At 36.3% G+C, this 23,933-nt stretch overlaps 1 protein-coding gene across 4 annotated transcripts in view; it reads right to left on the bottom strand.

Moving 5' to 3' along the window:
• Positions 1 to 7,130: 7,130 nt before the first annotated feature.
• LOC118576669 (vomeronasal type-2 receptor 116-like) overlaps positions 7,131 to 23,933 on the bottom strand; it is a 38,105-nt gene continuing 21,302 nt past the window's right edge. The window contains exons 1-6 of one of the 4 annotated variants that reach the window (XM_036176871.1): positions 19,749 to 19,768; positions 17,903 to 18,185; positions 16,841 to 17,638; positions 15,254 to 15,481; positions 11,466 to 11,589; positions 7,131 to 8,032 (exon numbers count right to left, since the gene is read on the bottom strand). In XM_036176871.1, coding sequence (XP_036032764.1) covers positions 7,131 to 8,032; positions 11,466 to 11,589; positions 15,254 to 15,481; positions 16,841 to 17,638; positions 17,903 to 18,148 — 2,298 coding nt within the window. In that variant the 5' untranslated portion in view covers positions 18,149 to 18,185; positions 19,749 to 19,768. Of the gene's footprint in view, positions 8,033 to 11,465; positions 11,590 to 15,253; positions 15,542 to 16,840; positions 17,639 to 17,902; positions 18,195 to 19,748; positions 19,769 to 23,933 lie in introns of those variants that run through there. The other 3 variants (XM_036176870.1, XM_036176869.1, XM_036176872.1) reach the window with 3 other exon arrangements.

The raw sequence follows: 23,933 nt of genomic DNA, 5'->3' as shown, positions 1-23,933 counted from the left end.
CATCTTTGTCCAACTTGAAGCCTGGTCAGTGTGTATTGTAAAGTGCTGTTAAGATCGGCGCAATATATGGGCACCTGTATATACCAAACTGCTTTTTTTCTGTAGGAGAGGCTACTTGTGTGTTCATGATTCTTTTTTTTTTCCAGATGATTCAGCCCCATTGTAAGTATCTAGGACAGTATCTTCACTGGGGCTCTTCAGCTGATGTCCATGTGATTAAATTTGGTTTATGAATATATATGAGGTGACTTCAGGTAGTTTTATGACATCACATATATTTGTGAAAATTAAGTGTCTTTGGAGGATGTCATTTTGAGAAAATTTGGTCCCGGGACTGCCTGAACAATCTGTTTATATTAATGCCATTAGAAATGATGTCAGTAGATTTAGGCAGATAATGCACATTGAGATATGTAACAATGGTTCAGAGAGAACTCACAAAGTTAGAACTCATGGTTACATAGTGGGAATTGTAGCACAAAAGCCCTGTGGAGAAAAGCAGCTCCATGTTTACAGCAAGTGCACTCCACACAGCTTGTATAGTGGAGTCTAAGCTACACCTGTGACAGTTACAGGGTATCTAACCAAATCCCGTGCTTCCAATATTTTGTGAACTGATAATCAAACCAAATTCCAAACTGTCCTGAATCCTGCTGTTCTACAACTATCCAGTTCTTCATAGGGCCTTTGTTTGTTACATTTACAGCATTGCAAAAATGTTCAAATTTTTTTTGTATCTGTTGAGATTTGCTTTGTGACCAAGTACGTGGTCGATTTTAGAGAAGATTCCATGGGGTGCTGAGAAGAAGGTATATTCTTTTTTTGTTAGGATGGAATGTTCTATAGATATAGATTAAGTGCATTTGAGTCATAACAATAGTTAAGTCCATTATGTCTCTGTTATATTTTGATTAGGTAGATCTGTCTTTTGGTAAGTGTCAGGTGTTGAGGTCTCCCACTATTAATGTGTGGAGTTTTATGTGTGATTTAAGTTTTAGTAATGTTTCTTTTACATATGTGGGTGCCCTTGTGTTTGGGGCATAAATGTTCAGAATTAAAACTTCATTTTGGTGAACCTTTCCTGTGATGAGTATGTAATGCCCTTCTTCATCTCTTTTGATTGATTTTAGTTTGAAGTCAATTTTGCTGGATATGAGCTTCTTTCTTATGACCATTTGATTGGAAAGACTTTTCCTAGCCTTTCATTCTGAGGTGGTGTTTATCTTGGAATTTGAGGTGTGTTTCTTCTATGCAGCAGAAATATGGGTCCTGCTTTCTTATCCATTCTGTTAGCCTTTGTCTTTTTATAGGTGAATTAAGTCCATTGATATTAAGAGCTATTAATGACCAGTGATTGTTATTTCCTATTATCTTTTGTTGGTAGTGTGTGTGTACTTCCCTTCTTGGAAGTTTACTGTTGTTGGATTATCTATTACCTGTCTTTTTGTATGTTTATTCACTTCCTTAGGTTGGAATGTTAGTTCTAGTGCTCTCTGTAGTCCTGGATTTGTGCATAAGTTTCAACAATACCTATCCACATATCCAACACATGTACACACAAACTCACAATCACATACACTCAAACACACAGTTTGTCATATAAAATTACATAGAGACTGTGAAAAGACTTAATTTCTAGAGTCTGTCTGTTTAGGAAACATGGTGACCTCCCAATTCTGCCCCATTTCTTGCTAATGACAACATTTAATGTTTCCAGGCTGAGGACAGTCCATTGTGTGTAATAAATACCCCGAGGTTTTCCTTTGAATGCCAATATGTCTAAAAGAAGTCTGGATGTAGTAATCTTACTTGTTTAATTTATCTTTAGTCCCAAGCATTTATGAATTATATAGAATCCATATATTTCCCTGATGACTACGGATGTTGATGTAGAGGCTAGCTAATAGGAAAAGACCCTAGGAATACCATGATAGATGAGGGCACATAGGGAATAGGAAGAGGTAGGGGTTTGGGGGGCTCTCAGGATTCCACAAGTTTGACTCCTCCTTAGTCTTCTGGAACTGGTCCAAGGGTGCCTGGACCAGTCTACTCTGGTGACCAGCCTAGAAAATATCATAGCTGTCATCAAAGAGCTTTTGTCCAGTGACAGATGGAGGCAGATACAGAGATCCACAGCCAGGCATCAGGCTGAGCTCCAGGAATCCAATTGATGAGAGAGAGAACAGATATTGCAGACAAGGAACGTGGAGATCATAATGGGAGGACATGAAGAGATAACTGGCCACACAAGTGAAGGCCGTGAACTGTGGACTAGTGGCTGTGGAGCCCACATGTACTGGACTAGGCCCTCTGGATAGGGAAGACAGTTCTTTGGCTCAAAACATTTGGGGGACACCCAGGGAGGGGAATTGGGATCTGTCCCTGGTCTATAGGCAGGCTTTTGGAATGTGGTGCCTTTGTTGTGTCACCTTGCAAAGCCTTGGTGCAATGGGAAGGGACTTGGACCTGCCTAGTTTCAGTGTGCTGGGCTCTGCTGACTCCTCATGGGAGACCTCAATTTGGGGGATGTTGGAATGTTGGAAGGCTTGGGAAAGAGTGCTGGGCATGGGAGGAGGGAGGAGAGGGGTGTTGTGGATAGCATTGGACTGAGTTGAAAATAATAAAGAAAAATGAAAAAATAGAATGTATTTATGTAAACTTTTCTAAAATCTGTGTATATGGCTAAATTAAAAATCACTGTTTATATATTTAAGTATTGTAACTAATAGAATAAAACTATCAAAATTCTAAGAAATCATTGCAAATAAAAATAATCATTTCTGTACAGATAAAAATAAAAATAACAAAATTTGAGCTGAAATCTTTTATTTCCTCATCTTTTGAGTGGCATTAGGATTGACTCCATATCGAGTATATTCTGAATGTAATTGAAATATACATGATGAGACATTTATTTGCTTTCCTAACTAATGTACATTCAGAAGGTTCCATGAGGGGCGTGAATGGACCATAAATATTCTTATATTTACTGACTGAAGTAGCTGTATGTGCTTCCCACAATGGAGCACTCAGCATCTGATCACCCTAGAATATTCACATTTATTCCCACAATTCCTATCTGTTCATTAATTTATTTGTTCATATTTTACCTATCCAATGTCACCATTATGGGGGAATCTTATCTTAACTAGACTGGGGGAGAACTAGAGGGGAGGACTAGAAGAGAGAATTAGAAGGATGAGACAGAAGTTGAGGAAGACCCAGGTGGGGAATAACTAAATGGGTAAGAATGAGATGAGAAAGACAAGATGGGGCAGAACTAAAATGAAGGAATTAAGATTGTTTTGAAGGAAATGCAGAAAGAGGTCGAGAGTTTTAGGCAAGAAAGGCAGTAAGTAAGAAAGCAAATAGAAGGCATGTAGATGGAAAACTGACTCAGAAGGATAAAGTGTATGAACTAAAGAGTTTTGTGTACATAGATTTATTACAGAATCCCTCAGATTATTCCACCACAAGTAGTATCTCTTCTGGAACTCTTGGTGAAGGCTCTTGGTGGGGCCTGGACCCCAATAGCTTCATTACAGACTCAGGAAGATATCAAGTAAAGAACTCCATTACACTAAACTCTAAAACATGAAATACTTAGGAATAAATGACACCAAGGAAGTTAGACATCTTCATGGTGGACATTTTATAACAGTGAGGAAAGAAACTGACCAACAATGTAAGATGGAAACTATCCTGCATGTTTCTGGATTGATCTAATTAATAATGTTTTAAAAATACATGCTTATGCTATGAACAGTATGCTAATATTCTGCAAAATATCCATCAAAATTCCATCTCATAAAGAAAAATCAGAACCATGAAAAAACATTATGAAATTCAAATAGAAATACAGACTCTGGAAGGATCAAGAAATGGAGAAAAAAATAACAAAGCTGAAAATATCATAATAATTATGTTCCACTACACTATAGTACTATACTTACAGAAGACCATAATATACTGATACTATGATATACAAATATTTCAATGGAAAAAAAAGAATGTAATTAGAGTGCACAGCTATCGCAAACTAATCTTTGACATGAGTTAAAACACACCCATGGAAAAGACGCAACAGCTAAACAAGTACATTTGGGACCCTGGGGATAAAGGATTAGTGTTATTTAAAGGAATGGAAGAACTGAACAAAAAAAAAGATAGCTCAATTTTGAAAAGTGCAAACTAAGAGTTCTAAGAGATGAAACACACATGGCAGAGCAATACTTGAGAATGTTCAACATCGTTAGCCACCATGGAAGTGCATTTTAAAACTACTTTGAACACCAGGTAAGAAGGGGACTGGGAGGAAAGAGGAGTGATAAATGTTTGGAGAGATGTCTAAAATTAAAGGACACTTGATGAGTACTATGTAAACATAATACACTGGAAGATTCATAAATAACATACATGTCTAAAGGGAATCTAAATGAATTCACTTAATAATATGGGAGATGGAGCCCCAACTGGGCATTTCATCACAAAATGAAATTGCATCACATCTAATTAAGTTGTTGCCTAAAGAGATCCCATGGGAGTCATAAGACAACCCAGGCTGTGGCCAGGATTATAGGATGTTCTCCACAGACTGATGACAAGGACCCATTAATAAGACTTTCACAACTTCACCTTACTTGGATGGAATATGCAGAAGTTGAAGTGGTGCTTTAATTGAGATTTCACTTAGTATTCTAGGCTCCTTGGTACTGAAATGTACTGTGGCAACTGCCAACTGAAATGAAAATGTGAACACATCCAAAAACCCTTTGATCTATAATAATATCCTGCCTGCAAAATAACTAGGAAAATGTTTGCACAAAATCTTTGAGAGTCAGCAACAAACATCTGGTTTGACTTAATAGACACCCCCACACAATTGATCCAACCAGACACTGCTTGAGTAAACAAATTAGAGACTAGTTATCCAGCTTCCTACAGTATAATCAAATACTAGTATTGTTTTAAAGAACAACAAAATGTCTTGTAGTTGCATTGTGTTATATTCAAGATCAATGCCTTGCTCAGGCATTTTCAGAGAATCATCATTCTGCAGCAGACAGGAATAAATAGGAAATAGAAATAAACAGCCAGACATAATGGTGAGAGCAAGAAACCTAAGTTTAAAAAGGGTTGCCTCCTGCACATATTTCCCTACAAGACACAGAAAATAGCATGGAAGCATAATGTAGAAATAGTGTAAGAGGCCAAGATAATGGAGGACTGTTAAGGTCAATACATATGAGTCTATTTAGGGTGTAATATGGATTTATTAAAATTTAAATTTAAAAATACATTCACCAAATCAGACACAAGTAAACAGCTGAAGTCATCTTCTGTTCTGTAAGTGAGCAAAATGCACCTGGCCAATGGATCAAGCCAGTAAGGAGAAGAAGAATGTGACCCCTCTCCCTTTCCTTTTAAGAGGTTACATATTAAGAAGCACAGCCTCCTTTGAGATGTATAGCCCAAGTTCATGGGTGGAGCAAATACATAACAGAGGACACCAAAAAAATGCCCTCTAAATAAACAAGATTGATAAATAAAATAAATCATAGAATCTGAGGAAACAGGAACAGTGCTTATATGAGTTTTCCCAGTTGGTGTCCCACTTGAAAGTAGAAGTGATCACAAGACTCATCTCTAAACCAGAAGCAATCTCCAATTGACAACCATCAGCTAATTAAATTTTATTTTCCTTCAAAGGTGTCTCAATAAGGAATCAAACTACTTCTAAGTGTGGACAGCATGTCCAAATGGTAGCACAAAACTCATCCAACCTAATTTGTGGGGGTCATGTCTCATAGTATTGTGTCAGAGTTTCCCTTTTTCCTCACTTTTTAGGTTTATGATGATGTATATTTCTACTCACTTTTTAACGTACACATGGCTTGCATGTATATTATGGGTTCAAGGTAAGAATTTTTTTTTTTTGTGATTCCTGAATGTGGAAACACATGTGTTTAATTCTAATGACTTCTCTATGGTTCTTTTCCTTATTTTTGCCAATTTTGACCAATTACAGCGTGTTAGATTTTCTTTATCATAGTTTATTTTTTATTATTATCCCATAGAAACCTGAATGTTTTGCAGTGAGAGATAGAAATGGGGAGGATTCAGATAGAAAGTGATGTGGGAGGATCTTGGAGGAACTTGAAGAGGCATGGAGGAGAACCATAATCAGGGGATGTTATGAGAAAGAAAATCTATTTCAATGAATGAGAAAAAACAGTGTTCCATTGTAGTACTATATAAACTTAACTTTAAAAATTTCTTTTATTTTGTGGAGCAGTGCTGGCACACAACTTTAATCCCAGCACTCAGGAGGCAGAGGCAGGTGGATCTTTGTGAGTTTGAGGCCAGCCTGGTCTACCAAGTGAGTTCCAGGAAAGGTGCAATGATACACAGAGAAACCCTGTCTCAAAAAAAAAATCATTTAATTTCAATAAGTGTATTTGTGCTTTTTGAGTGTGCTCTTATGTGCATATCTGTGTTTAGGTATTCTTGGAAGACAGAAAAGACATCCATTGGCACTATTGATACAGATGGCTATGAATTGTAAGATGAGTGGATTTGATAGTGAACTCATCCTCTCTGAAAAAGCTATATATGATTTTATATGCTGAGACATCTTACCATATTTCAGAATATTCTTTCTATCTATTTAAGAAAACATTTTCTTTCTGCTAAGTTTTACTCCTCATACTCCCAGGTGCAACAGGATTCACTTTCTACATCCACAAGGATTAAATTACATTCATCATCTGAAAACATTCATTCCCTCTATTACAAACTTTCTCTGTTTTCTCTTACATTAAAAGGCACACAGTAATTCAGTGATGAAAAGAAATACATGGAGTTTATTTCAAATATTACTTTAAATTGGAGAAATATAAAACACATCCCGTATGCACTAATATCCAAGAGCCAGGTTTTATACAACAGGTGTCTGAGTGGAAGATTATAGACCAAAATGTACAATAAAGTACTATACATGATTTTGCTGAGCATTATCATTAGAAGAAACAAAGAGGGTCACTAGCTGACGCATACATCTTGGGATGTATCATAACAGGTGTCTCTGTACAATCATTACAGTTGTCAGTAACAATTTATGAAATAAGTGTTCAGTAAGATGTTTTCTCCCTTAACTTTGGAAGAGAATTTCTCTCTGGTCGGAACAAAATTATATAGCACTTGGGAATAAAGATGCATCCCAGCAGACCTGCACTTGAGGACAAAATGGAGAAGACCTCCACTACCACCATGACCTTGCCCTTGGTGCCATGGTAGACGGGGAGAAAAGTGACCCAGACACTGCAGAACAATAACATGCTGAAGGTCAGAAATTTGGCTTCATTGAATTTGTCAGGGAGATTCCTGGCCAAGAAAGCCACAGTGAAGCTCCCTAAGGCAAGGAAGCCATGGTATACCAAGACACAGTAGAATGCAGTAACTGAGCCCTTGTTGCACACAATGATGATTTGGCCATGCTCAGAGTGTGCATCAGTGTCAATAAAGGGGGGAGAAACTAGCAGCCAGATTGCACAGAGAATGACTTGGATGAGGGTACATATGACAATGATGTAGTTGGGTGTCCTTGAAACAATGAAGAACCTCATCCTTCCAGGGGCTGTGACTATGAAAGCCAAAAGCACAGTCACTGTTTTGGCCAACACAGTGGAAACTGCCACAGTGAATGCAACCCCAAATGTGATTTGTTGCAAGATGCAGGTAGCTGAGTTGGGCTGGCCAATGAAGAGCAAGGAGCACAAGAAACAAAACATGAGTGAGATGAGCAATATGTAACTAAGATTCCGGTTATTGGCCTTCACAATGGGAGTGTCATGGTGCTTGACAAAGACCCCAAGAACAAGAACTGTGAATGCAGAGAAGCACAGTGCCAAAGAGGCAAGAGACATCCCCAAGGGATCTTTGTAGTTCAAAAAGATCACAGCTTTGTGAATGCACTGGTTGTGCTCTCTATTGGCATACTGCTCCTCTGGACACCTCACACACTTTTCCACATCTGGTGTAGAAAAAAAAAAAGTATATTTATTGCAGCTTTAGCCATTTATTCACTGGATATTTCACCTTAGTGTGTGGAGGAAGCATTGAACTATCTGCATTTGTTTCTGAGGATAGAGTTGAAGGACATTACAGGATAACAATGCTTCCATTTCATAATATTCATTATCTTTATGGGCAAAGAAACTAAACAATCAGTATGTTATTGAATTTACTGTATGTTGATGATGCCATTTGTTTTGTTATCAGAAAGCAAAGATATTTTCAGTACATGACTTAAACTGGTGAATCGACAAACTATAAACTCAATAACCATTATTTTGTACAGAGGTAACTTTAGAGTCTCTAATCCCATGGTTGTAGTACCTCCTGGTGTTTCTGTCTGTTTTATGAATGCTGTCCTTGTAATAGTTGGGAACTCTTTCTTCTATTGGGACACTTTCTGTGATATGTTTTCTAGTTTGAATTTACTACCCCAAAATCAATCACATAGAAAAAATACCAAACTTACTATGTAGGGGCACTTAGAATTCACAAATGATATGCCAAGACCAAGTTCTCAATACAAAGTAGATTAATTTGACCTAGAGAACAACAGGCAGGTTATAGGAGACAAAAACAGGAGATAGAGAATGAAGAAGAAGATGAAAGCAACAAGAGAGAGGGGAAGAGGTTTTTGGCCATGAAGACACAGAACTGCTGTGGATGGAGAGGATACAGATGTGGCGTCTTAGAAGATGGCAGCTTATAAAATGAAAGGGAAAACCCAGGTTAGGACAAATTGTTTAACTTTTATGGAACAGTTTAATTAAGACAGGTACAACCAATAGAGTTTCTGGAAGCTGGACTTCAATACTTTGATAACATTCCCATAATAGTCAGCCTCAGGAGGAGGAAGTGGCAAAATAAGGGAATAGACATGGGTGACTAGATTTAGGAATGTAATAGCTTTAGTTATAATTCTTATTGCTGTGAAGAGAACCATGACCACAGTAGGTTTTATAAAGGAAATCATTTGATAGAGTGGCTAATAGTTCAAAGGCTCAGTCCATTATCATCATGGTGGTACATGATGCAATGCATGCAGACATAGTGCTGGAAAAGCAGCTCAATATTTTAATTCTTTCATCCACAGGCAACAGGAAGAAAACCATCTCACTTGGTATGTCTTAAGTATATAAGAGGCCTAAAAGTCTGCATCCACAGTGCCACAAATCCTCCAATAAGACCACACCTTCTCCAACTAGACTACAACCTCTAATAGGGCCAGTTTTGTTCAAACTATCACTGCAATGTCATGGATTTTAGCAAGGCAACGGGAATGGGGAAGAAGGGCAGGACTTGCTAGAGCCATATTTCCATGCTCATTCTGGCTAGAGTTCCTTCATAATGAGTAAGCTGTATGTGTGAGTGTGTATATATGTGTATGTATGTACATGTAAAAGTAACAACAGAGCTCTAATATGAGAGTGATTGGGTTTATAGGGGGGAAGTAGGAGGATGAGAATGAAAGAAGACTGTTACATAAATATAACTTTATGTTTGTAAATGCAAAAAATCAATTAATTAACAAATATACACAGTTGTGTCTTTATTTTGCAGTATGGATGGTTTTTCCATGAGTCTTGTTCATAAGACACAGTAACCCCCTCCTTAAGGCAGAAAGCTCTGAACATACTTACTATCAAAATGCCCTTCTTCTTGATTCTATCACCTTTGGGAACAGTCAGATACCTTTCTTCCTCTTTTACTTATTTGCATTTCCCCCTCTTTTACTAATTTCCATCTATGTGAGTCTCAGAATATGTTAGTGTACTCAAGTGTGAAGTAGATACTGATATAACACCATGATCACAATAAAAGAAGAACACTCAAACAAGAGTGATAGCTCAGAAGGTTTGTTTGGAGGAATATTATCCCATCCATAGTTGCAGACTCTACCATGGGAAGTTTAAGAAACTTGAGTACAATTGCTCTGAATCATTGGATAGTAGCAGAGAGACATCATGTGCTTTTGGGTCAAGTTTTTTTTAATATGAAACAGTGCATTTATGGTCACATGTAACTCATTACTTTGTTTAGGGGAATGAAAAGTTGTCTCACTTGTGAAGAGAATCTACTGCACTTGCAGAAGACCTAAGTGGAGTTTCAGGACCCATTTCGGGTTTCTCACAACTTTCTGTAACTCTAACTACAGAGCCCTGGATGCCTCTCTCATGCATATGCAATTATGTACACATAACCACCCATTTCACATATATGCAAATAATTAAAGAAATAATAAAAAATATTTTATTTAACTTTTGTTGTATTTATTGCTGTAAATACATTTATTCTTATGTTTCATATTTAAAACAATTTCATTACAGTTTGTTTAAGCAAATTGCAGTAAGCTGTATGTGCAAGTGCATAGAGATCAGAACACAATCTCTAAGAGTTGGCAATGCCTTTCTATTACATGGGTCCTAGGGATGAATTCATCATCAGGGTTAGTAGAAAGGGATTTAACTTCTGAACTGTATTACTGGTATAAATGTCCTTTAAGGACATTCATTATGTAGGATGACAGGCATCATGAGAGAAAAATCTATGTATATGCCATTTTTATGTAACCAACCCCAAATAAATAATCATTTGACTAACAACGACTGAGGATGGCAACACCATTGGGATAACTGTAGCTAGTTGTAATCACATAAAACCTTTGTATCTTCTACTTTTTGATGTTATTAACTGTACTGTATATAAAGATATTGATTATAGTACTCCATATTTTCTACCTTATTTGGAAACACTTCTCCACATTTCTCTAGATTTCAAATCATAATGTTACTTTGAAAGGGGGTCTCTGGATATGGGTTGAACTTGTTTGTATCATGCTGAACAGTTTCTTATAGTTTCCTAAGGATTTATTTCCACTCTTCATTAATCTTACAGAGACAGAGGACTTATATTTGGTTTCTAGAACCCACTTAGCAGAGTTCAATGGATCAGTAGCTATATTCTATATTTCATTGATTCCCTGCATATACACGGTGCTTATAAACTTATGTAGTGACACATACAGATATGTAAATATAAAAATAAATATGATTAAAGATTCATGATTGAACTCTAAACTACATGTAGTTTCACAGGAAATTAATCACTAGCAAAGACCTTTTATGGGATTCCCCCACTTTGTAGTTTCATTATGAAAACATTCTTTGATAAAAAGCCACCTACCATGGATTTTTCAATGAGTCAAAGATGTATGTCATGGCATAACATGTTACTTAAAATGACATTGATAATGATCATAGTCCTACAAAAACCTAACTTGAGAAAGTGCTATGGTTTATTTGTACAGTGACCTTTTAGAACCTTTGATCCTCCCAGTGTGTTTGGGAGAAGATATTCTGTATGAAGGATTTATCTCAGCAACAAATACTCACTTGTCTCATTAGAAACTTCATTTTCTGGGCACAGGATGCAATCAAAACAGCAGGCTGCACTTCCCTCCCGCAAGAATTTCTTCGTTCCAGGACCACAATCAGCACTGCACACAGAGGGTGGCATCTGAGGAAAATTAGACATGTGCTGATATCAGGAGTGTTATCTACTTCTTCCATAACAAAATTATATTAGCATGTTGAAATATTAATAGGCTTATATTATGTATACCTGTGGTTGGAGAGCATCTCTCCAGGTCCCACTAGCCCCAGTAGTCCAGTAGCCCACTTATAAAATAAACACAAAGACATTTATATTATTTAAACTTCTTGGCCATTAGCTCAGGCCTACCATTGTCTAGCTCTTACTCTTATATTTAGCCCATTTCCATAAATCTATACTTTGCAACATGGCTCATGGCTTACCAGTACCTTACATCTTCCTTGTCATGGCTGGCATCTGGCAGTGTCTCTCTGCCCCAGCCTTCCACCTCCCAGAATTCTCTTCTTTCGGGTCTCACCTGTTCTTCCTACCAGGCCACCGGCCAAACAGCATTTTAGTTATACAGAGTGATATCCACAGTATATACCAAATGAATGACCACATTAAACTTAATATATTTTATAATGCCAAACATGTAAATGTATGAAAACAATCTGATGTAAGTTGAGTAGCTTCCAAATCTTAGAAATTTAGGAAAACTAATGGGATGTTTGCTGTAGGCAAACAACATTGACCTTGCAAACTGATTTTCTAGTTAATTTTCATCACCTTGACAGAAAGTACATTTAAAAATTTAGAGGGAATCATGACTCAATATTTCTCTTCATTGAACTAGCTGGCTGTCATATTATTTATGCAATTTATTAAGAAGTAATTGATGTATGAGTCCCCAGTCTACTGTGGGCAGTGCTATCCCTAGGCAGGGCTGTAGGAGAAATCAAGCAGAGCAAAGCAGTAGACAATGTTCCTTCAGGTTCTCTGCTCTAGTTGAAGGATCCAGATTCCTTCCTTGTCGTCCATTTACTGTAACCTGTGAGCCTAATCAACTCTTCCTCCTCAGTTTGCATATGGTTAATGTTTAATCACAGCAACAGTGCAGCAACGTAGGATAAATGGATAGCAGAAACATGGGAAAGATCTCTTCAAAGCTCTGGTAGCAAATATGATTTCCAATAAAAAGCACTGCAAAGCATGACAGAGAGTAAAGAGAAAAACAATTAAATAGACAGAGCCTGGTGTATTTCTGGTGATGAGGTACTGATCTGATCTGTATTAAACTAGAAGGTGGAATGTTTCCTAAGGTGACATTTACCACCATCACCTTATATAAAGCAAATCTCCCTATCTCAAAAATCTGGGTAACAAATAGATTTTCCTACTTCAAGTTAAGTGAAAGTATCTCTCAAGTGTACCCTCCATTTTGGGGTTTTGATAAATTCCAGATGCACTCAAGTTTATACCCATGAAGAGCCTTACAACCTCCTTTGAATAAAAAATAACTTCGTTGGGTACAGTAACTGGGTTTGACAGTTACATTTGTACCTGCTTGGATTGCATCACTGTTACTCTCCCCTTTTAAGAGATTTCATGAAGGTGTCTGCTGTTATCTAGAAGGGAACATTCTATGAAATGGGTTTCCCTGTCTGCAAACTTTCATTTCATTTCTTTATATGTATAAATCAAATTTTAAGTAAGATATGTCACAGGAAGGTTTTTTCTGATATTAAGTGTCCTGTTTCAAGATAGCCACATGTCTCACTACATTGTGGAAAATTCCCATTGTATTTTACTGGATATACTGTTGTTGCCATTGTGAGTCCTTCTTCTTCTCTTATGCCCATTGCCTGTAATTTTGACCCTTTAATGGTATCCCCCTGACCCTACATATATTTCAATTGTCCTTATTTATATCTCTGTCACAGTTTCAGTTTTCTAATTCTTCTGCCATCTTGTCTTCAACTTTCAATATTCCTTTAGAGAATAGTTTTACTGAGATATTTTAGGTTTATTTTATTTGCTTTGCATATTTTAGTTTGACTTTTTCTTAATTTTGTATATTTATGAATGCACTGTCACATGTTCCTTCAGTTCCTTATTGCATGCAAGTTTTTGTGATCTCATTGCATTGTCCTGGAAGTGATTTATGTCATGTTTGACATTCTGGAACGTTATTATAATTATTTTTTGAATTCTTTTTTCAGTATATCATTGAACATACTTATATTTAAGGCTATGACTGCAGCATTTGGTGTTGCATTGCTTTGATGACTTTCTATTAGTTGTTCCTGTTTCTGCATTGAAATATTTCTATCTGGGAGTAGAGCACTTTTTGTATTAGTCTTAATTTTCTGTATTCTTCCAATGGATGTTTTCATAATGCTCAAGTGAGGCTTGGTTAAAACACACTTGATATTTTATTGCTGCTCTCTGAATGGATATGTAGTTCTGTAGCTATACCTTCAGCTCTTATATCCTTTACACTGATAAGAACTCTCCTTGTCATACAGAAAAACAATAATTTTTGTAAACTGTACACTCTCTGGTCTACCTGAGATATAACTTTGGATTAAGATTGAAGGCTTTATTTGAGTTAGCTCCTTTAAATTATATGCTACTTTATTTTCAGAAAGTTTGAATTGGATACCTTCCAACCACCCAGATCAGAATTCATTCCTATAATATATCTTAGATTCATATAGTATACATAATTTATAATTTTACAAAGCCATTTCTTTTACTACCAATACCTTCTTCCCACACAGATAGGGAAAATAGGCATAGCCTTGATTGTTTAAGAGAAATACGAAAGAACTAATGGGACCAAGAAATGTTCCTTTATTGAGTAAATCTTTTACAGGACATGCTTCAAGGCTGTAGACTTGCCTCACTTGTCTATAACAACTGCTGCTCATATAAACAGGGTTCAAGATTGACTTTCAGAATCCACTGTTAGTCACTAAGCTGTATCTACATGTCAGAGATCAAAGTCATTTTTTGGCATCTATATGCACTACACATACCAGTGTTGCACAGACATATATGCAGACAAGTCACTCATACACATTTAAAAGAAAAAAGAATGAAAGAAAGAAAAAACAAAGTTTTAATTCATAGGATGAATTCCAAAAGGGGGGTGAAAATGTTATCTTGGTGAGAAATGTTGGCAATTTAGGAAATGTTGGTAAAAAGGCTTAAGGCAAATTATATAATAATAACAAATGGTTTGCATGTGGTTACCTTATACCTCCTTACATTTAACCTCAGTCTTCCAGTATTTATGTCAAAGTTTCAGCAGTAAAAAGGACAAGCACTGTGTAGTAATCAGAATGGCATCAAAAGGATATTGCTCACTATACTGGAATAATATAATACAGTGGTAACTATTAATTTTCTTTTTGTAATAAAAATAGGAAACATGTTCTGGAATGATAAGAAAATCACTGCATGCATGCCATGCATGTCTAAGACCCTCAAAGAATTAACAAAATGTCACATCAAAAATTGAAAGGAGCAGCTGGGGAGATGGCTCAGAGGTTAAGAGCACCTACTGCTCTTCCAGAGGTCCTGAGTTCAATTCCCAGCAACCACATGGTGGCTCGCAAATATCTGCAATGGGATCTGCCACCCTCTTCTGTATATATAATGAATACATAAAAAATTTTTAAAAAACTGAAAAGAAGAAACAAACTAGGAGACTAGAAAATGCTTCTTAATGGAGACACAAATGGAACGACTTGACAGTGATAATGCTGTGTGACAGAAATGATTACAGTTAGGTTATACCCACCTGTCTACTTCCTATGGACCACTCTATCACATCATCATATAAATGGAGCTGATGACCCTTTGGAAAATATGGACTAAACTCTCCTATCTTCACCTTAAATCCAAATCCTTTTGGGAAATTCCAAATCTGGAAAATGTCATACTCTGCCTGCAGGTTTTGTCTCTGGTTCATATTCACTTTCTCTCCAACAGGAGTAGTGAAGTGAGTCTTCCTCAGAAAGGAGTGCAGCTGAAAGAGAGGCAGCATTCTACAGTGTGTGTGACCTTTCTTGATGTCAGCAAACATATTCTGATTTCTTCTTAAAAGCAATGTTAATAAAGGTGTCCAAGGGAGAAAGACAATAAAAGTAAGTGGATAAATAAGAGTATCATAACATTCCTAGAATTTAAGTTCTTTCAGAGGAAACTACCAAACAGAAACACAGACATACATGCAGACACAAAACATTGGTAAGAAAAATGCACAACACAGAGAAAGAGACACAGAGAGAGAGAGAGAGTCACATCCATACAGACAAAAATACATAATACAGATAAGCAACATACACACACATATATATGAAAGACACACACATAAAAATACAGTCAGAAACAGTCATGCTAAGCCAGACACATAGAAACATAAACATGAAAAACACAGAGGCTCACACTAAATGCACATTTATAGACAAATACACACAAGGAGACATACACATATTGAAACACCCACACGGAAAAACATTGACATTTACAAATTTGTGCTCACAATCATAGGCAGATTCACACACACACACACACAAAAAAAAAAAACACACACACACAAAACACACACAAAGAGAAAGAGAGAGAGAGAGAGAGAAACAGATGTAACAGACATTCATATGTATAAGCACATATACAAAACACACAGTACTGACATGTGTACTGAAAAACACACGGGAAGATATACAAAGAAAAAAGCACACATACACAAAGACATTGACAAGAAAAATGTATGCTCAGTTCCACAGATAGAAATGCAGATAGACAGACACACAATATACACAGTAACCCATATAAACACTGATACACAGAAAATAAGATCATGTTCCCATACACACTGAGAACTATTCATTCACAAATATAGATACATGTATGTTCTGAAATAAATAACACCACCACTGTTTCCTGGGTAATTACTCACTGAGTGTCAAAGAGGACCCTTGAGCCTACAATAGGGTACAATCAGTTGAGAACACTTCTGAAAACCATCTCAATACACTGATTACCATATATTTGACAACTGAAGAACAAGGGCCCATCTTCTCTTCATGGAGAGGATTAATGAGGAAGGGCTGTTACATCTCCAGTATTAGAAGAGGTGAAATGATAGTTAGGTGCTCTGTAACATATATTCACTGATATTCCTTGATAAATTGTGTCCTCCACTCCATTGCTTTTGCATTAAGATTTATATCACACTCTAGCTTTAAGTCCTTACAAGGAAAATTTTTCAGAAATATGTCTATTTCATTAATATTTGCTAATCCAGTAAATTGGGGCTTCTGAAAGACTCTTAAAGGCTATGGTAATAATAACACATAATTTCATCAAATAGAAGAAACACTACCTTCAAGCAGTTACCATGGTGTACATTCCCATAATCCACATGTTGAAGAAGCATCTCATGAACAGCATTGGCTGCAGTATACACAGCATTATATATGTCATAACTGTCCTCACTAAAGGCCATGTCAAAAGTCTGTCCCATTAGCCACTGTAATGAGGCATTGGATGAACAATTCTTCAGTGTCTTACACTTAGAAGCTGAGACTTCACAGTTAAAGTTCATCCATCCCAGCCGTGCAAGGTATTCATCTGTGTATTTCAGAGGGTTCAATGTCTGAACAAAAGCTTTAAAACCAGAAATCTCAGAATGGTGGTGTGCAAAAGATAATGTCCCATGGGATGATCCAACTGTGGAGTCTCTCTTACTTGTAGTGACATCCCATTGTGAGGTAGTCATCCATATTCTCTGTATACCTAGGGATTCCCACTTTCTAAAGCTCACAGCTAGAGTACTGTCTGTATCACCATAAATGATAACTACATTTGCAGATGATGTTATGATTTGGTTATAATATACTTCAGCTCTTGACATGTATAAATGTTTATTGACTGGGATTATGCTCACAAAAGCAAAGCAGAATTTATGTTTTTCCATCTCTGTTCTCAAATGTGAGAGAAATTGTGTACCCTGATCACTGTCAGAGATGGCCAGTCCAATCCAGTTCCAGTTGAAGTGAAGCATCAAAGAGACCATTGCCAGGGGTAGAGCTGTGTCCTTGGGGGCCATCTGATATAGATAGGGAAATTTATCATGATCACTCAGCATGTTTTGGAAAGGTCCAAAGGTAAGCTGAAGGATCTAGGACACAGGGAGCAGCATGAGGTAATTTGCACTTCTAAGAACTTGAAAACATACTTTCAGTAAAGAGTTCTATAAAAACTTCTTATCTATTATTTTTTCCCTCATCTCAACTTCAAGAATGGAAAGGAATCCACATCATGTCTCTGAATATTACTCTCGAACCACACTGTTTCACAATCATCCCACACAGTCTTCTTAGCATCTTGGCATTGTACCAACAGAGTCACAATTTCTTGCAAACCCACACCACAAACATCTCACCTGTCCAGATCTGTAGGGCTCAAGCAATGTCCCAATCATCACAGATGTTTCCCAGCTTGGTCCAGTCAGTATCATTATACACATAATCTCTTCTTTACATTCATAATTAGGAGGTTTATATTGATTTTCTTCAGATAAAGGCATGAAACTGTATAATGATGACACACTCCTACAACCACCTTTGGGCCACTGAAATACTAATGACATGTTTGGCAAAAGATCAGGGTTCCTATTGACTTCATCCATAGAAAAAGTTAAGGCCAATGGAAACTTGTTGTTTTCAGTTGGTATGCTGTAAGAAGGTATAATATTTATTATGGACAAAGATCTAAAGATAATCCTATGTAGTAAATAGAAGGAGCATCCTAAAATGGATAGTATTCCCATCCAGCCCCAAATACTGTAACAACTGTCCAGTGTTGTGAAGGTGGAATAGCATAATTAGCTGGATGTGGTGAAATGTGATAATAAACTATTTGTATGTTAATCAAGTTTGCATGCAGATCAGAGGAAACATCAAGCAAGCCATTTAAGCAATCAGAAAAGATAGGCAATGGTAGCACATGCCTTAATCTGATCACTTGGCAAGCAGGATCTCTCTGTGTTCAGGCCATACTAGGGAACAGAGGAAACATGGTGACACATGCCCTTAATCCCAGTAGCCGCCATAGAGATCTGGAGGTCTTAATAGACAGGCAGTAAGCAGGTAGTGAAGTAACTAGGTTAAGAGTCAATGAGAGGGCAGAACAGCAAGGCAATAAAAGCTCAGATAGACAGGGAGTAACATGCATTTGGAAGCTGTGGTATGGTGAGGTAAGGTTAGCTTCTGGTCCTCCCTATTTCCCTGATGTCTCAGGCTTTCACCACTATATTTGGCTCCATATTTTGTATTTAGTAAAAGTGCTTAGGAATTCAGCTACATTTGGTGACAAGCTGTTGGGCAGGAATTCAAACACATCAACTTGGCAGTGGCCTCGTAGGCCCCAGCTTGGCCAGATCATGAAGACAGAGCTGCATGTGGCTGGACTGCTTGTGGAGTTACAAAGTCCCTGGGTTTGGAACAATGGTTTGGCTCAGGCCAAAGCATGGAAATAGACATTCTTTAGCTTTTTTTCTCCTGGTGGGTAATAGGATCTCTCTGTCTCTCTCTGTCTCTCTCTCTCTCTGTCTCTCTCTCTCTCTCTCTCTCTCTCTCTCTCTCTCACTCTCTCTCTGCTCTCTGGATTCCCATTTCAGACAACCACCATGATAGGTAACTCCTTTGAAATTCCCATGGACTTCTACTGTTCTACACAGACTTAGTAATTCATTAAGATATGTTAAAGAAATAAACTAGTTAAAAGCTAATTTTCCCATATGAACAAAAGGGAAATATTTTTAATTTGGAAGCGATTTGATCTTTTTTTATAACATATTAGGCAGTCTGAAAATGAAATAATTAAATCAAAGAATAATTATTGTTGATGGGAAATTTGTAACATCAAATATGAATATTATTTGTTTAATCATCCTTATTATAGTATTAAAAAGGTTGGTCAAATTAAGTGCCAAGATAAAAGCATTAAAAAAAACTATTAAAATGAATCAAAGAGAAATTCAGACCAAGACAGAAAAATTCAAATGTAAAACTAACTCAATTTTGATTTTAGAAAAACCTGTTAAAATTACTTATAGAGAAAATTAGACCCAGGCAGAAGTATTAAAAGGTGAAATTATTTCAGGATTGACTTATATGGATACAGAGAGACAGCCTGTTTTAAAACAACCAAATTCAATCTATCTGGTAACCTAACAAGAAATACCTGCTCATGCACATGTACAAGCTAATTGGACTCCAGGAGAAAATTTAGATTTAAGGAGATTTAAGGAATCTATAGTATCATATGGCATGCATTCTCCAATTGTAAAGCTAGTGTTAAACTCAAGTTCAACTTTTAATAGGATTATTCTTCAGCACTGGAGAGAATTGGTAACAGCTGTCCTGGAGTCTGGGGCACAATTACAGATGCAAACATGGTTTAAGGAGGAGGCTAAGACAATAGAAAACCAAAGTAGAACTAGAGGTGTGGATATTTCCCAGGATCAGCTGCTTGGAGAAGGGGAATATGCTGATATACAAAGACAATGTTGATATGATAACCAAACCTTAATTCTATGTCTTGTGGAAGCCATAGATGCAAGGACAGAATTGAGGAAGATGTATAAAATTGAATAATTAACAAAAGTTATACAGGGTCCCATGAATCCCTCACAGACTTCTTACAAAGGCTGTCATCATCAGTTAATAGAATGAAACCAAATTCAGACACTAGACATATAATAATTGAATGGTTGGCTTTTGAAAATGCAAATGAAGAATGCAAAAGAATAATCAGGCCATTAAAGCCAAGATGAGCACATTTGGATCAGGGGCAAAAATAATATTGAATCTCATGACAATGATGAGATGTGGATAGGAAAAGTAATTTCAAAAGCACTAATGAACAATAATGTCAGAAGCTTTGGTTGTGGTAACCAAAGACATTTGAAAATGGAGTGTAACAGGGTGCTCCTAGAACAAATGTCTATACAAGAAAAAATGGCATCAGAATGTCTCTCCGTTCTGGAATATGTAAGAGTAAATTTTGGAACAACAATTGTAGAAGAATAAGAAACAGAAAAGGTAATCCTTTGCCTCTGGCTTTGGGAAACTCCCAGATGGGTTTCATGTGGGCCACCACAGCAAATTTGGTTTAGACCCTTCTGCCATCAATGAAGAAACCCCTACTCAGAGCAATTTAGTAACCAAATTACTATTGGAATAAACCATGCTGCTCCAGCTGGTAGTACAGTTACAGTGGAAAGAATGGAAAATTCAGTATAAACTAAAAGTGTATTTCTGACAAACTTTTGTAATAAACAAGACCAATATTAAAAATATCAATAATTGATGTTTTCTCGGAAGGATTGGTAGACATAGGTGTGGATGTGACAATAACTGTGCCAAAATTTTGACATCCAAATTGGCCTCTGAAGGATGTAAATGTCCCATTACTAAGGAATGGAATATTATCTCAAGAAACAGAGCACAGGATGACTCAAATGTACAGGGCCAGCAGGACAGAGAGGAAAATGAAAGCTATAGGTGGCTTATATAGCTATGAATTATTGGGACAGTGATCTATTACAATAATGGAATACTCAGATTAAAATTCCTCGAACCTCAGAAACAAATCATACTGGTACATTTTCTGAGATAACTATTAGGAGGTATTATTCTAAAGAGCATCCAGCAGCCATTGTCCAAGAACCGGGAGCTACAACTGCTGATCTTCCAAAGACAACAACATCTCTACATTTAAAATGGATAACAGAAAAGCCTGTGTGGGTTCAAAAATGGCCTTTAACAACAGAGAAAATGCAGACTTTAACAGAGCTGATACAAGAGCAGTTATATGCTAGGCATACTGAAGAATCAACCAGGCCGTGAAATTCTCCTGTATTTGTTATTAATAGAGAAATCTGGTAAATGGAGAATGGTAACAGACTAAGAGCAATTAACAAAGTAATTAATCCAATGTGCTTTCTACAATCTGGAATTCCTTTACCTACTCTGTAACCTTCAAGTGGACTCTTGTAGTTATCAATTTAGAAGACTTTGCTTTTTGATACCCTTACAAGAAAAAGACAGGGAATGATTTGCCTTCATGGGGCCCACATACCAGTTAATTCTCAACCAGTTATATGATACCAATAGCAGGTTCTAGCACAGGGAATGTGGAATAGCCAAACCCTATGGCAATATTTTTTACAACAGCCAGTGGAAGTAATATGTAAATAATTTCCTAAGTCTATAATTTATCACTACATGGACAAAATTTAACTAGCCAATTCAAATGCTGATAATTTAGAAAGAATATTTGAAGAATTAAAGAAAAATTTACCTTGTTGAGGATTACAAATTGATCCTGAAAACATATAAAGAGGAGATTCTATTAATTATTTAAGATATAAAATAGAGCTACAAAAATTTAGATCCACAAAGGAGCAAATTAGGAGAGATCAATTGTAGACTCTTCATGGCTTTCCAAGATAATTTTTTAAAACTTTAAAAGGTGACAAGGACTTAAGTAGTCCAAGGTAAATATCAGCTGGAGCTGATAGACAGTTAGCCTTGGTGGAAATGTAGTATAGGAAGAAAATGTGGATCTTGTGCATCCAAAGCTTGATTGCATTTTGATTATGTTACACTCTAGGCATTATCCTACAGGAGTTTTAATGCTGAGGAAAGACATATTGGAATAGATATTTCTACCAAATAAACAGAGTAAAAAAAAAATTCAAACATAGGTGGAAAATATCTCTGACTTGATTTTAAAAGAAAAATTGAGACTTCATCAATTAGCAGGAATGGCCCTGGCAAAAAATATACTTACCTTTAACTTAAGAACATTGATAAATCAAGGGCAGAAAGTGAATATTGGTAAAGAGCTGGCAATATTTTTGGAAGAGATTAAGATTAAATATCTCAAAAGTGATAAAAATTAAACTTATGAAGACAGCTTATTGGAATAGCCTCACATAGTATGGGAACCACCCATCTATGGAGCTAGTATATTTTATACAGATGCAAACAAACAAGAAAAGGAAGGTTACAAATCAGAAAATTTAAGTAAAGTGGTTCAAAGTCCTTTAATTCTGTAAAAGAATCAAAATTGTGTGATATTCTTTTGATATTAATGAATTTTTCAGAAACTCTCAATACAGTTACTGACTCTGAGTATGATGAAAGCATGTTATTACATATTGAGACTCCAGAATTTAACCCTGATGAGTCAGAAATAACTTCACTATTTACTCAGTTACAGGATATTATCAGAAATAGGAAGCATCCCTTACATATAATTCACATGCAATTCCATATGGGTCTGCCAGGCCCTGTAGCACAAGTTAATGAAAGATTAATAAATTACTGATAGGATATGTGTTGGAGGTCTTAGAATTTCTTGTAAAAACTCATGTCAATATTAAAGGTTTAATTTTTTCCATAACCTGGCAACAAGCCAAGGAAATAGTAAGGAAATGTCCTACTTGGTTATTTTTGTTGTTGTTTCTTTTTACAATCAGACTCTGCTGCCAGCAGGATGTAACCCAAAGTGTACTCAGAGGAATGAAATCTGTCAGATGGATGTGTTTCACTTGGCAGAATTTGATAAACTGAAATAGGTACATTACTATATTGATACTTATTCAGGATTTCAATGGGCAACTGAGTTGGGAATCAAGCATTTGCTAGTAGTTATGCCAATCACAGTTATACCTGCACAAATTAAAACTGACAATGCTCCAGCATATGTCTCTGGTAAAATAAAACAATTTTTTGCTTATTACAATATAAAGCATATTACAGGTATAACACACAATCATACAGGCCAAGCAGTCATAGAAAGTTCAAAACAAATTCTAAAGAATATGCTAAATAAACATAAAGGGGTAAAAAAAACACAGAAATAGAATACATAATGCTCTATAAACATTGCATTTTCTCAGTGTTAATGAGAAAGGAACAACAGTTGCAGAGAGACATAAGATAAGAGAAAAAAAAGCTTCAGAATTAAATCAGCCTATATACTTTAAGGATGTGCTGACCTCAGATTGAAAACCAGGATATGTGTTATGTTGGGGACAAGGTTTTGCTTTTGTTTGTACAGGAGAAAATACACTCTAGATACCATCAAAATTGATAAAGGTTCAATGTTTACAAGTGAGAACTATTAAACAGAAGAGGTGATTGTTCAATTTATGAGATATGTGTGATGTTTTCTTCCTGCTAATTTCACATGGTATGCCAGTCCCAATTTCTTCAGGCCTTCTGTTCCATAATAAAGTCTCTCCTACTTTCTTCATGCAAAAATGTGCATATAAAATAAATAAATAAATATATATATATATATATATGTGTGTGTGTGTGTGTGTAACATATATATATATATATATATATATATATGAATGCACACTCAGACACACACACGCAGTGACATATTATGAAATC

This window comes from Onychomys torridus, unplaced genomic scaffold (genome assembly GCF_903995425.1).
Source record: "Onychomys torridus unplaced genomic scaffold, mOncTor1.1, whole genome shotgun sequence".
Classification (NCBI taxonomy): Eukaryota; Metazoa; Chordata; class Mammalia; order Rodentia; family Cricetidae; genus Onychomys; species Onychomys torridus.
The sequence above is the reverse complement of the archived record's forward strand: the minus strand, read 5'-3'. Positions and strand labels throughout refer to the sequence as shown.